The sequence below is a fragment of the Aythya marila genome (assembly GCF_965140915.1).
Source record: "Aythya marila genome assembly, chromosome: 5".
NCBI lineage: Eukaryota > Metazoa > Chordata > Aves > Anseriformes > Anatidae > Aythya > Aythya marila.
The window spans coordinates 32,539,195-32,555,873 of NC_139046.1; the positions used below are offsets into that span (position 1 = coordinate 32,539,195).

At 38.6% G+C, this 16,679-nt stretch overlaps 1 protein-coding gene across 1 annotated transcript; it reads left to right on the top strand.

Moving 5' to 3' along the window:
- Positions 1–1,166: 1,166 nt before the first annotated feature.
- LOC309878300 (astacin-like metalloendopeptidase) lies at positions 1,167–13,504 on the top strand (the record flags this gene model as incomplete). The annotated part of the gene is made up of 11 exons (XM_082760603.1): positions 1,167–1,235; positions 1,388–1,412; positions 2,348–2,485; positions 3,928–4,045; positions 4,565–4,743; positions 7,900–7,981; positions 8,833–8,960; positions 10,702–10,817; positions 11,254–11,479; positions 12,566–12,684; positions 13,274–13,504. 11 exons carry the CDS (start codon positions 1,167–1,169, stop codon positions 13,502–13,504), a joined length of 1,431 nt encoding a protein of 476 aa, XP_082616729.1.
- Between the last annotated feature and the right edge of the window lie 3,175 nt (positions 13,505–16,679).

The window sequence follows — 16,679 nt, forward strand, 5'->3', positions numbered from 1 at the left end:
TAATTGCAATATATTCCATGTGGAAATTATAACTAGATTAATTCTGCAAGTCACAGAAACATAGAATACTTTAGAAAGCTTAGGAGCAAACTATCAGAATGGTAAAATTAAAATATTTGTAGCAAGGCTTTATTTAAGAATTTTGCTAGAAAGATTTTAGTTGATATTAAAACTAAGGAGCAGCCCACTTGTCTGTCTCGAAGGGTGCCCTCTACCAAATCCTGCTGTGAACCACGTAAATTCCTTGGAAACGTCTGCAGAGGCAAAATTCATGTTTTTCTTCTTTGCTACCTAAAGATCCACTGCAGCACATCCTTAGGTTTTTCTATAGCACCAGATATTTGCACAGAGACTGAAGCTTGGATGAGAAAGCAACATCTGCCTGCCTGTGGTGGTCATACGGTTTAAATACAAATATCCCTACTGTGTGGCTTGCTCTTACGGTGCTCCTTTTCCAGTATTTAGAGTTCCCCATCTTTCTAGGTTTCTTTCAATCCTGGACATCAAAAGAATGAGGTTGTCACAGAGGTGAGAAGGCAAAACTCAGGGAGCTAGTGGTTTTCCAGTAGACAGTCGCTGCCAGTGATGACTATATCCCATGATGAGGTACTGGGTGGGGGGAACCAGCTAACACTCAGTTCTGCTCTAGCTCCAACACGTTTTCACTGCTCCTGGCCAGCAATGCCTGGCTGAGAGCTGTGCACGCAAGCATCAAGCTGACAGCTGCTCTCTACAAAGCAAGGTGGCTCCTGGCAGCAAGCAAAGGAGTTTCTAGGACAGGTAGTCAGTATGGATGGATCAAAGAGTTCCTTGACATTCAGTTTTGCTGTAAACAGACTGCTGCCAGATATCCTGTCCCTAGGTCAGCAGTGAGGGAGTTTGCAGCGGCTCATGGGTTCTTCTTAAAGATGAGTCACTTCAAGGTTGCTGGATTTTCTTTCCTATTGCTCCACTTCCTCTGTTTTCTCTGAAGATAAATAAGAAATGAGAGCCTGGCAATTCTCTTGAGGTCCCGCAGCTTGTTTATTTTGTGGAACTACTACTTGTTGTCTAACTTTGTTACACTTGTTAACAGCAGCTTTCCCATAAAACTTGTCCCAAGTAAGCTAGCCACAGCTTTGAGCACTGAGCTGCAGAGCAGAGAAGATCATCTCAGAAACTTGAAGATGAAGTATTTTCTTCTGCCAAGTCAATTAGCATTTCTCTGTAACTTCGTACTAAGTAAACCTGTCCAGGTGTGTCCCTGCTCTGAGATGCTAAGATCTTACTGCTGCTCAGTTGCTATCTTGAAATTAGTTATACATTTTTACTGCTGTGACTCTGCATTATAGAATTTTTCTGCTATGGAGATAAGCATGTGTAAAAAGATATACTTTTTCTTTTGCAGATAGCTACAAGAAACAATGACTTAGGTGAGTTCAACTGTAATTACTCTGTAAATAAGAGCAGTTTTTGGTGGGGGGTTGCTTCTCTATACCTTATTCTCATTATTTTGTATATTTTTCTCTTTGAAAATGTTTTTCAGCATCAGTGGAAAGTAATTCACAAATTTCAGATGTGTTTTAAAGTTGCAGTCAGTTTGATTATTTTATACTGTCACAATAAAGAAATTAAGAAGAATTATTGAGTAATTATTATATGGAATGCTCTTTTCCACATGTAGCCTCAGCAAACAAGAATACTTCTGACTTTGATTTATTTACTATGTGGCATAAGTCACTTCACCCTCTGCTGTACCCAAGACGTTGTACATTTTTGGCATAATAACCAATGCTCTTGTCTGTGAGAAACATATGCCAGGTATTTCAGAGTCAGAACTGATGAGCACGTTGCAATATCTTATGTCAAATTAACAGCTAACCTGGAAATTAATAGCTAGCATGCATTCCATATGCATGATAGAAATAGTCTATTGTTTCGTATGATTCATCCCATTTTTTTCGGAGATCACTTATGATTTCTTTAATTCCACAAGCTCTAATGAAGAGAACATTATATATAATATATATAACTTATGGTACTCAGCCTTCCACTCTGAAGGGCTCCCAAAGCTCCTTAAGTTAAAATATATGTAGTCACTGCTCTCATTACAGCTGCACTATGACACCTATACTAATATCAGTTTTTCTTATCCAGAAAAAAATGGAAGCCTGATCAGTTTTAGCACAATATGTATGCTAGACTCAGTCTTAATTCACTATTCCTTTTTCAAATGACTGAAAAATAAGCTTCAGCGGAAAAATTTTTCAAACATACAAAAACTTGGTTGGTGCATACCTCTTATCTCCCTTTTGTACTTCTATTTGCCTTCTAAGTGCCTTGCATGTTCATTTTCTTCATCTGGCAGAGAGTGAAATAGCTGTGCATGAAGGAGACATCCTCTTGAGAAGAGCACAACGCAGTGCAATTAACTGTGAGAGTTGTTTATGGCCTAAGTCACAAGATGGACTAGTCAAGGTTCCGGTTAACATCTCTTCTGATTTCTGTAAGTGTATGCATATGGATGCTGTAAAGTTAGCACTGATCTTCGGGTCTGTATGTTCTGTTATTTTATAGTTTTGTGTCATGCACTGAATGGAATCTTAGTCCAAATGTGAGCTTAGCAACACGTCTCTTCTGCTATTCTCTTGGCCCCACGATTGTGGCAAAGACTCCAAATATTTTAGGCATAAACATTAAAATGTGGTTACTTGGGCAGTACTTGTTATATAAATACCAGTTAGTTAATTTTAATTCCAAATACTAGTTTCAATGCTACAAATGCTAGCTACAATGCACTTTGGCATTTAGCAAGTATAGATGAAAAAATATAATTTGTTCACATTATGAGTGTGTTTCTTGAAATTACCACTAGAAGCACTTTATTGAACACTGCGATTTTTCTTTCAAATATCTCATAGAAATAAACATTCCTGCACTGGAAATCCTGTGGAGGCAAAAATGAAGGACAACTCCTTAGATATTTTTTTTCATTTTTTTTTCTGGGGTCAGTCAATAGGTTTGTCTGAATAGAAAAGGCTGCAGCATGCCTTAATCTAGAAAATTTTGTTCACAAAAGTTTCACGTTGGCTGTGTGCGTCCTTCATCTCTCCCCTGTTGGGACCTTCCTCATGTGAAGCTTTCACAGAGACCCTTTCAAAAAGATCTCTGAGGGAAACTGGTATGGAAACAAAATACAGTCTGGGCCTGATTCCCATTCTGGTGAAAGGGATCTTTGTGTTTTCATTTTGGGTAAGGAAAGCCCAGTCCTATCTAGGTTGCCTCTCTCTCTGTGTGCTTCCAGCGCTGCAGCACGTGGCCTTGTGGTTAGGGAACAGTCATTCTCTCTGCCTCACTCTCTCCACGCTTTAAAGATGAGGAAATTAAGATAAAAGGTAGTCATAGATGATTCATAATTGAGGAAGCCAAAACGTTCAAAAGCAGATAAACACTCCCATCTATATTTGGTACCTGAATAGAAACAGTGAGCTTCTGAGCTTCTGAACACTGTCTCAAATGGTTTCAAGGGGTGTGTGGCAGACATTCATTACCTCTGATAAACAAGCTGTTTTTTCCATGCTTAATTAAGGTCAGATGGCTCATCTGGGATATTCTAATCCAATTATTTATATCTGAAACTTTTTCTTCTGCTCTGTCTAAACAGAGAAAACTATGTCAGATTTCTGCTTTCCATCACCCAATAGCTACCTGCAGTGGAAGGCTGAGGGCTGGCTCTAACAACCTTAACAGTTCTATCAACTGTTACATACCCCTTCAAAGTCTAATCAACTTGGAGATCTCTGAAAGCTGTGCAGCTTTTCTGATTATACTTGTATGATAAAAATGTAAAGAGTGCTGTAGAGATTTGGGGGAATGCACCCTGTTAACGCACCTTGTTTTTGATTAACTAACAACAGAAAACCTTTCCTGGGCCCTTTCTCATTCTAGCATTGACAGAGAGGTCTTGGATTGCTGATGCTCTACAAGAGGTCTCCACGTTGACCTGTGTCAAGTTTGTAAATCGTACTACTGAAACAGACTATGTGTATGTTGAACATGGGCAGAGGTAAGCTCCCTGTCTCCAAGGTTTGGAAGCACCCAAAAGGTCTCTCAGCTTCTTTTCTGTTTTGGTCTGAATTTGAGTAATTGCTCTTTTTATCCTAAGAGTCAAGATTGAGAGAGCAGGTGCAGTTTTTCATTTTTCTTTAGCTATACTGGCAGTTATATAACTTAATAAGCTGCAGAAATAAGTGCATGGACTTAATTAAATATAATGGGATATAATTCTTGATAAAATTTAGAAAGAAGTATAATTCTTTCAGGTTCTTTGCTTAACTACTTGAATTGCTTCATCTAAGTTTGATAAAGTCATTTTACTGTTTTAAAACTTATCACAAAGACTTTATTTCTCCCTCTGTGGTTTCCGTTTGGCAGCTTTCAGTAGGCAAGGTATCTCACACCAGTGACTATTTGGGTCCCTTTCTGTGGCTGCACATCTGGAGGCCCTTGGTGGTTTAGTCAGTATATGTATTTCTTTGTATTTGCTGAATGCAACCATTGCCTAATATTGATTGCCTATTTTTAGCTGCTGGTCTTACTTTGGAAAAATTGGAGGACGTCAAGCAGTCGGCCTGATGAAAAACGGCTGTATGGATAAAGGAGCAATTCAGCATGAAATGAACCACGCATTGGGTTTCATCCATGAACAGGCACGGAGCGATCGGGACAAGTTTGTCAAGATTGTGTGGGAACACATTATGGCAGGTAGGTCCATTAAATCTTAAGAGAAAAACACTTTGAGATACACACGTGAATGTTACTTCTGAGAATAGCAGTGCAAATAATTATTAGCAGCTGGCTGAATTGCAGCAGAAGCTTTGGCATTAGCAGTCAGAGGAAGGCATGTAGTCTAGATTGTGGATGAGAACACAGGACTTGATGGAGAGAGAATAACAGCCCATGCAGCCACCAGCATGTGGGAAATTCTGGGACCAGCGTGACACAAGGAAGAACTGATATTTTCTCCTTGAAGAGCAAACAATCCTTCTCACTGTCATGAGAAGGAGCAATGAGGAGCAATCAGGACTGGTAAATTTGTAGCAGGGGCAACATGGGAAATGTTATTTAGGGAGAGGAATGCAAAAGAAGTAGTTTGGGGGTGTGCCCACAATCTATGTACCGAGAAAATGGGGTATATAAAGAGCTCCTGGCTTTAAGGAAAGAAGGGAAAAGAATGGTAGGATGTCCTAGGGAAAGGAAAGTGAGAAAGTGATACAGAGGATGAAAGCAGGGGAAGAAAGGATTGAAAGAACCATTTTTCTGAAAGCTATAGAAGCTGGACAACTTGCATTTGTAATAAAATAATAGCGTATTTAATAAATTATAGAAAATAAAGAATAATAAATGAGACTGGACAATTGAATAACAGATTCTAAAATGTCTTTTCAGCAAATAAGATTTTCAGCTGGCATTAGAAAATTTAATATATCTATTTTCTCCAGAAGGAACTTGATTGTTTTTATTGCAAATTCCTAACACACTGTTCTCCAAACTTTTTCTTCAGCTATTCCCATGATATCCTAAGTGAATTCCATTTGTACTGTTCTTTATTTAGGTTTCAGCTTGAGTGTTACAGTATAATTTTGATATAAATTCTATGCTGCTCTTGTATAAAAAGGGGGTGTCATTTTGAAAAGTAGAGGATGTGCTAGGAAAGAGGAGTTAAAAACAAAGTTGTACCAAAGATACAAGATATAAGTAAAATCTTACACCAGTTTTGCAGGAGGAAGTCTACAGGTTCAGATGTCATCATCCCTAAAGTATACAGATGTAACCAAGCTCTGATTTGGGCACAGTATTGTTGAAAGGATGAAAGGGGGGAAAACGAGAGGGAGACAAGACTATGCAAAAAGGGGGATAATATCTTCAGTGTTTTAACAGCATTCACCAGGAGTAGGGGCTGAGAAGACTGATGTGACAAGGGAGGCAGAATGCAGTGTGTGCAGCAGAAGCCCTGTTGGGAGGGGAAAAAAAAGGCAAAGATATGCAGGGGAAATCAAAAGACAGTCATGTTCATAAAGGCTGCTAGTCTAACATAAAAATGTGCTGCTAACAGTGCTGATGGCAGATTCCCCTGACCTCGGTGCAGAACTAGACCCCAAGGCGTTCTGTAGGTTCTCAGTTCTTCCACATAATCTGCTTTACTCTTGCTAAGACTGCATTACTATGGATGTTTTGGGTTTGTTTTTACCCCTCAATTCACCTTGGAAGCCATCCTAATTCTCTGTTTTGTCAAAATACTGTCCACTGAGCTACTTGAAACTCAGCTTGTTTTTTCACAAACTTCTTGGGAACAAAACTGTACTCGTAGCCTACAGCCAGAGCTTCCTTTTCAGTTTTCTGAATCACCACACTGATGCTGGCAGAGGTAGATTTTAGTGGAGAAGATGGGTTACGTTCCTACATTTGTGCAGGTCTGGACAACTAGATCTCTCTAGCATGTGATGAGGCAGATTCTGGTTTGCTGGCAGCACCTCTGTCCAGCCGGGCTGGTGTTAACACCTTTTTAAATAAAACAGTTCAGCAAAGCACATACATACTGAACAGTAGCCATATGTTTAAATGTTTCACTGTGCTCTTCTGGAATCAGTATTGTAGATAAGAGGAACAGAGATAAAAACCTAATAGTAGGGAAAGCCAGTGCTGATGAGAACCAGTTTGAGCTTTAACTTGGTTTTTGGGCTATGAAAAGCTCCAAAGTCATGTTTATTCACAAATCTTGTATAATTTAGGATTTTGAAGTTTCTTTTTGCATTTCCTAGCCCTCACTGGGACCAGCACTGACGAATATTACTGGAAGAGACTGGCTCTGATTGCAAGTTTGCCAGCCAAGTTGTGCAAACTCAAGAGTCAGATAGGATGATCTTCTGATAAGTGTCCAATGCTGAACTCTTGTCCAGATGGTTTGTTTACAAACCACTAGTTATAATAATGAAGGTACAGATGTTGAACTGGGAGGGAGTGCTTAGTGGTTAGGGAATACAACCTCCAGGCTAAGCTGACTGCATTCAGCTCTCTGTTCTGATATTGATTACCTGTCTTATGGACAAGAGACCCAGGGTGAAATTCAAATGCTCTCTAGTCAATGGAGAGAAAACAGGTGCCTTTGTATTAAAATGGGATGAAGCTCCCTCTGACTGCGCTTCTTTCTCTCTCCCATGACTGTCCCGGGAGACTTGATGACTAGCTTTGGTGCCTAACCTAGAGAATTAATGCAAGGGGAAATGAATTCTAGTCTGCCTCTGGGCCCCAGTCCTGTACCAATGTAATGCTTTCTTACAGGTGGTTTTTAAGGCTAAGCAGATGAAGTAATGAGGTGCTCAGCAGCTGTATTTGGATAGAATGCTTCTAACTGATCTTACTGAGTGCCCTTGCTTCATGTAAGTCGTGTCACTTGGCTGTAGTCACTGCTGATGAGTCTGCTGACCAGAGACAAAGCCAGAACACAGCTGATAACTTAGGGACCAGGTTTGCCTGTTACACCATTCTATTGTGGTCTCACACTCATTCTGTATCAGAAGTTGGAGAGATGTATTAGGTGGAAAGATTAATACATTTCCTTGGAGAATGGAATTGGATTTGCGAATTACATTGAAACTTTGATTTATTTGCCTCAGTTTATATTCCGAAACCTACCAGATTCAGTGGAAATAGGCTACCATGGGCTTCAGACAGTTCTGGTTGTTTTGGAAGACACAAGATCCAGTGAGAGTAAGTGTGTAATGACTTGATGATTTGTATCCTAAGTTAGTCTTATGACAGCAGGTGGTGTCTGACAGCAGTCATATTGATTATAACAGCAGGCAGTGTCTGACAGCAGTAATATTGTTCTGATTGAAACATTGCTCTCTCACCTTGCAGGGGAACAAGGGAACTTTGGAAAAGTGAAGTCCAAAAATCTGGGCCTTCCCTATGACTACTCTTCTGTGATGCACTACGGCGCGTAAGTTTTTTTGATGTGTCCTTTCAAAGGATGTGCTCAGATGAAGGCAAATACTCAGAGAAGGAAATACTCTGTGCAGGGAATGATTTTTGCTGTTCACTTAAAATTGAGTTAATAGATCTAATTACGAGAGTATATTTTGGCAGCAGTATTCCTGGAAAACAAAGTTGATATTGATAGATGAAAGAACAATGCTTTTTGTCACTGTACTAGTGCCTCTTGCTAGAGGTCTTTGACACGGCTATATTACAACATCTGAGTCACTGAGCTAAAACAGTTCCAAAATCTATGATGGGCTGTAACTAGTTACTTCTAAATGAAATAATTTTGACAACAATATTTGGGTGCAGAGAGGAAAAAAAAATTACATCATTAAGATGTAGGCAGCCTTTTGAAAATTATTTATCCAGAAACACCAAGGCTGCATTTATTCCATAACATACAAGCCTGTAGCATGTATCTTCTGTATTTTGCACTAACAAGAAACAACTTCTGAACAAGACAGTGAAATAAAACTTGTTTATCAGGAGGCAGGACCTCACAGATAGCAGATAATTAGCAACTGTGACAGAACTATTGTTGATTTTCTGCCTCTTGAATCATGAAGGTGGGATGCAGTTCATTTTGTCAGGGCACTGGTTAAAGCTCTTCTTAGGACAATGCATTTTTTGTTCCTTGCTTTCAATTGCTGTGCCCAAATGGTTACCACAGTTTTTCTTCATGGAAGGTTAACTGACTTTAGAGAAGGTTCTTGCCCCTTCCCATTGAAGTTCTGTGTGGTTCATCAACATGATCATGCAGTGAGTCACTGCTTAATAGAAGTGATTTAGAAATGTGCCTTATTTCTACAGGTATGACTTCTCCAGCACTCCTGGGAAACCAACTATTGTACCCATCCCTAACCCTTCAGTACCCATTGGACAGAGAGAAGGGCTGAGTAACTTGGACGTGGCTAAAATCAACAAGCTCTACAAGTGCAGTAAGTGCAGGAAGATAGTGTGAATCCTTACCTGGCTGATGCCTGTAGGCACCATCAGACATCCCCCAAAGGAAATCAGCCCACAGTACATCTCCCCATAACCCTACAAGAGTGCTGGTATGTATGTGGAACAGAATTGTCTCTGTGGCCAAGATACAGCCTTCTTGTAAAAGGAAATTTGCTTTCAGTAATTCACTGTCATTGAGCTATGCTGACCTAGTCCCTGCCCTTTGACAAAAGCAAAATCCATGAGCGATCATGGTAGCCAGCTGTCAGATTCTTGTTTCAGGAAAGCTCTGAACGTTGCAAAGCATATGAGTGATCAACAGCCATGATTAAAGTTCAGTCATATTCATCAGTAGTGCCAGTGAATTTATGATTTCTTTCAATTAAAATCTGACTGTAGGGCTAGAAGTATGGCTTATTAGAACATGTCTGAGGGGAATTCCCTTGCCTTTTTGTGTAGTTTTCTACTTCCTTGCCTCCATCAATTTGTTACTCATCACTGTGGTACCATAAGGTCTAGAAATACTTAACATTCCTTTAGAGCAGGAAATCCTCAGCAGAGATGCACAAACCAATGTAAGTAAACCACTGAACATTCCCCTGCAATGCACAGTTTTTGCACCAACTCCCAGTGCATAGGCTAATTGAATTATATAGTATTTAACATTTTTGAGATGTTATTCAATTGGTTTTCACCAGAACAGTAGGAAACACTATTACTGTCTGAATATTAGCATACCAAATTCTGCTCTGAATTATGTTAGAGCTCAGATAAATAATCAATAATCAGAAGGAATCAGCATTACTTCAGTTGAGTATTTAGGTATAGATGAAACCCTCTCAGAGATGATTTCTCAGTTGAAATATAAGTAAGACAACTTTTCAACTTAATTGTGTCTCTCATAGTCTCAAAGTTAGCAATAATAAGTATTTAATTGTATTCATCATAATGTATTCTTGATAGTGGGGCTGGGGGTGAATCACATGTCAATACCACTATTATGTAATTACATAATTAATCTGTATATTTGGGAAGAAAAGCTAGATAAACCAAAACCAACAAAACCCACAGAAATTAATAAACACTATCATAAGTGGAAACTGACAAAAGTCCAGTTGTCTCAGGGAAAGTACGGAGCAAGGGAAAGATGTCATAAGTTCCTATGGTTGCATGTAATCTATTCATAATTTGTAGTTTGGAGAGTTAAATAATGAACTAATGAAGACTATATATAGAAAGACAACAGACAAATGAGATAATTCTTTGCATACCAATCACTAACTCTCTAGCCTGACTTCAGTGCTATTTTACTGTATTCCTCCAGTGCGCATTCCCATCTCTGCTTTGACAGAATCTGGCTTTAAGCTTGAATTTGCATACATGTAAGAATACACAAGCATTTGCTGACAGGAATTTATGCACTGATATAATTGAAACTGCTATTGGTTGAGGTTAAGCAAGTTCATGAAAGATCCAGGCCTCTTAGTAGTAAACTGAAATGTGTGAGTGAAGCCCTGTTCAAAAAGAAAGTAGCTGAAGCAGCTAATTACCCTTTTAAGTAGCTTTAGTTTGCTCACAGGTTTTGAATAGTTTTTAAAGTAGGTACATTTTTTTTATTATTTTTTTTTTTACAATCTCAACTGATGATGATCGTTGAAGAGAGTTGTCCGATGCTTTTGGAAGACTTTTGTTCAGTTTTCATTCTCTTCAGCATTGTTTGGTTCTTCCCTTCAGATTGCTGTAGCTCCGTGTTGCCAAAACCCAAAGGCTCGTTCTCCTCTGTCAATTACCCATCCCCATACCCAAACAATAGCAACTGCCTGTGGTTGATCCGCATTCGTCGGAGTAAGGTAATTTTTAATAGGAGAAAGAAGGTTTGAACCACAGTGTCAGGACTACACAGCATTATTTTATTATTATGACTAGCATGTAGGAGTCCTTTTCAGGGAACAAGACATTTATTCTGTAACATAGTAAATGAAAACAAAGTCTTAACAATTTTCATAAGACTTTTTATAAGACCATCAGATATATTATTTAACTTGATTTTTATCCAGTTAGGAATAGGTGACTTTAAAAATAAGGTATAGTCAAACATCTGTTATGAGGCTCAGTAGCAGGGACACTAGATGAAATTCTGTGTTCTCATTATACAGAAAGTCAAATTTCTGTGATATGTGGATAGTGAAATTAACGGAAATGCCTAGATCACTTCGTAAGTTAGATGGTCTGAGTCTTTCCCTGTGTATAGCAGTAAACCCAACATCTGTTTTCTTGTTTCTTAAGATTTTTCTGCAGTTTGAGGCTTTTGATCTCCAAACCTCCTCAGATTGTTCTTCTGACTATATAAAGGTTTACAATGGAAACAGCAAGAATTCTCCTGTCTTGCTGGACAAATACTGTGGGAAGGGGCCGCTACCTTCCGTGGTTGCTTCTGGATCTACAATGCTGGTAGAGTTTGCAACTGATGAGACGGTTACGGCCACAGGATTCAAAGCCTCCTACAGCAGGGGTATGAACGCTCCTTTACAGAACTTGGAGAACAAGACTAATAGTATTTGCATGGAAGAACTGAAACTTTAAGCATGTACACCAGAGCAGGTTTTTCCATGTTTTTCCTTACATCCCCAGTGGGTATTAGTAACACAAGGGATTAGGCAGTGATGGGGCTGAAGGCTAGCAGGAGACAAAACAGGATATTGCATGGTTGTCATGTTAGGAATCCTGAGTACCCACTCGCATTTTTCTCAGAGCTAGGCTTCCTTGCATCTTTATAACAATTTATTTAAATAAAAACAATACGATGACTAATAGGAGCAATGCAAGCAAAAAGACTGCAGAACTCCATGAGAAATAGCACCAGTGAGAAGCAAAGTCAAGATGTGGGCCGTATGGTTTTCAAGCTATTGTGATGTTTTAAGCAACCAGAGAGCCTAACTTTGGGTAACTTGCACTTTCCAAATAAAAGGCTTTTGTTATGTCACATGACACTCAGTGCTTACTGAATTCACTTCAGGGGTGTCTGTTTTAAAAGAATGAGAATGCGTTATGAACTGCTGGATAAAATTCTGTTGTGTTGCGACATGATTTTAGGTCTCAGGCATTGAACCAAGTAACTGGGTATTGTTATTGCCTTATTTCAACTTAAACTGCAAACTTTTTAAAACATAAATTGAAGATGTACTTTTCTAGTATCATTTTTTACTTTTTTGCATTCGGCTTGATGGAGTAATTTCTAGATTGCATTAGAACTAGCTCAATAATGCAATCTCAAATACTTAACCTAATTCTTTTCTGGAAGTGCAGTAAGGTAGTCCCATTAGGATGCTATGGTAATGTGGTAACATTTCATTGTAAAAGTAGTATAGCTTTAGATTCAGCTGTTCCCTGACCTCCCAAATTATTTTAGCAGGAAAGTTTTTTGTTGTTTTAATACAGCTGATACAAACATAAAGAAATAAACTACTTCAGCAGTAGATTTTCATAATAGCATGCTCTTGGCTTGAGGAAAATACAAAAGAGTACAAGCAAGCTCACTACTTTTACTGTCAAAATACTTGTTAACATGCCTTTCTGTTTCTTCTCCTTTACTACTAAGTGAATTGTGGAGATACTTTCAGAGACTCAAATGGAGTCATCACCTCTCCAAATTATCCCAATAAATACCCCAAAAAACGAGCATGTTTCTGGGTTATCAGTTCTCCAGTAGGATACAAGGTAAGGCACAGATTAATTCCTTTGCTGTTTGCAGTAGTGTTCTCTAATGGAATTTATTTTTGCCTTAGAGAACAACAGCTGCAATGGTGTGTTGTGTTTTGGTGGATTTTTATTTTTTTTTTGGAGGAGACATTCTCAGAGTGAAAATCTGAAAACAAATTCAGTTTAAGACCTTATGCTGGGTCTTGATTTGAGGTGATCATCAAGGGAAAGTCTTTACACATGTGAGACTTTTATGAATTTAGTTTGTACTTTGTTGGCTTTGCTAAGAATAATTTCTAGGTAAGAGTGCCTACTATAAAACCGGCACATTGCACAGGTTGTTTTTTGTATTGCTTGAGAAAAGAATTTAAAGCATAAAAAAAGCATCATACTTGTCTCTCATTTTTCCTTTCAATCCAAATGCTGATGAACTAAGCAAACAAGTTGGTATTAATTTGTATTACAGTATGAGATCAAGATGTGGCAGACATAGAATGAAAGCAGTACCTTGTACATAAGGAATTTAAACTATTTCTGCTTGTTACTTACAAAAGATAAGAGAAAATGGTATAACCTGAAAACAGTGCTTTTGTTGTATTTTCTCCAGATCTCTCTTAAAATGTTATTCTTTGAGCTGGAAGTTAATGACAGATGTGTCTACGACTATTTGCTCATACATGATGGAAGCCAACCTACATCACCTGCAGTTGGCCCTTACTGTGGGACAGAGAAGGTTGCAGACTTCACTTCCACTGGGAATTTTGTGCTGGTTGAATTTCACAGTGATACAGTTTGGGAGTTGCCCGGATTCAAGATGAGTTACACATTTCATAGGTAGTACTGTACATAACAGGAGATGTAAAATGAAGAATGAAAGAGACCAACTAGTCACTGTTTCTGAGTCTCTAAGCTTTTTGTTATTGTAATCCCATTGCTGTTGTTACATGACCAAATGGAATAGCAAAACAAACTACGTAAGCCAATTCTCAATAACTTATAATGTTCGGAACTGCCTTAAAAAAAAAAAAAAAAAAAAAAAAAAAAGAATATGGCTACAGAATTTGGCTTCCCAAACTGTAAGATGCTAAAATATAGTAAATGTTCTTACTGCAATTATGCCTTTGTGAAGAGCACATATAAAATGGTAATTTGCTTTTCTAGTGCCAGGAAGGCAGCCAAGAATATCTTGAATGACACTGACTTTTTTTTCCTAGGATCTGTAATGCTTTGCTTTTTATGCTTTTTTTTTTTTTTTTTTTTTTTTTTTTAACCCTCAGAAGGATATTTGATAAGTTGTGGACTGAAGGGTTGAGAGCTTGCCTGCACTATGCAAACCAGGCAACAAATACCTGTAGCTCCTATGACCTCCCATCTGACTATGTAAACTCTTCATTTTATTTGGCTTCCTATTTAGACTGGCACCTTTTTTGGAGGATGTAGTAACAGCAGCATGAGAGAAAACCGAACTCTATTTCTGGCTTGACCATCACTATTAAAAGGAATGGGTTTTTCTTCCCTGCTTTTTTAATTGATTTACCTCAGAACAGTTAACGTGCAAGCTTGCTTCAGGAAGTAAGGGGAAGATGGCTGTGGGATGAACCTGGGAATAGTCACTACGGCTGTCTCCTTACATTGCTAATAAAATGCCTTCCTCTTATCGTGCTTTTACACAGAGAATGTTGATATGGTAGAATGTGGTACATGCTCCTTTTGCTGTATGGCAAGTCATTTGGAAGCAGGGTCTGAGGGCTACACCTGTATTGTAGCCAGAAGGCAAATGAGTTCACTTTTAACAAGCTTCAGCATGTGAAAACCAGCAGACATGGCTTTGGTCTTCCTTCTATTGTTGTCAAAAGTAAGACATGATGTGCAAGGTGGCCAACTGTTGCTCATGAAGAGCTCATAAGAACTAGAACCCAACCTCAAAGACAGTAACTTTTTGTATGTCAGCATAGAATGTATGCCTTGCAGTTCAACACAGTTCATTTCCTTCTATAGATATATGTTCTCTGTACAAACCTGGAATGCAGATTTTTTATGCTCATGGAAGAGGGGAGAACTAAGTTCTGGGATCTTAACCTCAGCTTTGGACACCAAATCTAATTCTTCCCCCTGTGTCTGACTTTTGAGGAGGTACAACCAACCCCCATATCAATTGTTATTGTATACAAACTTGAATGGGTCCTTATTTTAAATATTCAATGCTGACAGCTTTCACTGTAACTTGAGTACTACTACATTTCTCTTCCCATGGTCTGATGTGGGGTTCTACATCAGGCCATCCATGTTCAATGTTTTTGATGTTCATGCATTCAGAAAAGGAGTATGAACAACATGTGAAGCAGCAATGTACTGTGTATAGGAATATTGGTTTTGCAACTTGTCCCTAGAAATATAGTATTAATTAAGACTCTCAGATGTGGGAATATGACAGGGCTGGGGTGCTTTATTTATAAGCAAGTCCTTCCTGCAGGCAAGCTGTTAAGCCTTAAGGGCATGCAGCCTGGCTAAAAACTCCACTCATTTATTTTGAAAACATGAATTCAATGGTACTGATGTAGAAATGCATTCCTGAATAGAGCCTGAAATATAAGTTCCCTCTTTCATAGCAAAGGCTCTTCAGTATTGAGGTCTGAAAGGTCCATGTTTCATCAGTTATGTTAGGGGTCTTTGTTAATGCTTTCCTTAGTGGATATGCATGTTAACTGGAACACACACTGCAAAATACCTCCCAACCCCCTTTGCCGGTATCAAAAGATTCAGTTTTCCTCTGTTGCTAAACTTTCTGCTTTCCTGCCAACAGTCTCCATTTCAGTTATACGTATATATATGTTATACATCTATAAATTTGTGGACCAGCAAACAGGAAAATGTAAGATACAAAATATCCCTGTCATAATGACTACTGTTCATTTTCATACACGGTTAACTGAGGATCTCAAATGGAGAAGTTATGAAATTCACAGACCCTGTTAAGAGATTAGGTGCACCCAATTGCACAGTATAAGAGGCCTTTCATCTAACACAATAATCCCCTCGTAATATGCATTGCCCATATACAATAATGATTTAGAAGCTTGCTGTTAACATTCAAATTCTGAGATATGTGAATTAAGAGTCACTGGCCAAAAGACACCAGGGACATCAAGGCCAAAGGTTTAAGATTCAAGTACCAGCACCAAAGGATTTTGAGAGGTTCTAATGTAAGTTCATCATTCAATTAGTATACCTTTGAAAACCTACATGTAAGCATTTAACCTTTAAAAATGGAGGTAGCTAGTAGTAATAAATGTGTCTATTCTCATGTATGTACATGACTCATGACACAAACAGCTGTTACCTTAATTGTGTACAAAGGCAGATCTGTGCTAAAACAGAGCTGCATCCATGAGCCTGAAGATGTGGGAGAGGCAAGAAGAGTGTTTATGTCCATGTAGTTCAATCTTACCTGCTTTGGGGCTGTCCGAGGGCCTATCTGGGAGGCAAGTCAAGGCCTTCAAGTGGTATGCTTTCTTACTCTGCAAGAACCAGAACAGAGATTTGCCAGTTACTGTAGTAAGACAAAAACAGCCTGGAATAAAGCACTACAGACAAAAATTACTATTCATAAGATTATTTTTTTGTGTGTTTTGGTTTAATTTAAAACACATTTCCCTTACGTAAGTAAATAACTGTGGTTGAGAAAACATTAATTTGCATGACTAGAACCCCAAGGCCTGACAGAAAATAAGGGTAACTTTCAGCATGCTGATAGTACAATTGGTTCCTCATCTGGAAGTAAACAAGCCTACTGTAACAGCAAGAGAGTACTCAAACTCAGTTTTCAATTTCAGTGTGGTGATGATTTGCCCTTTTTATCACACAACTGCAAGGAGAAACATTCCAGCCTGGGAGACTGAGTTGGCCAGCAGCCACGTTTTGAATTAATTTGAACTTTTTTTCAGAGCAAAGAGTTCAACTTCTGGATGTGGCTGCATTATAGTAATCAAGTCCCAAGAGAATCCAGGCCAAAT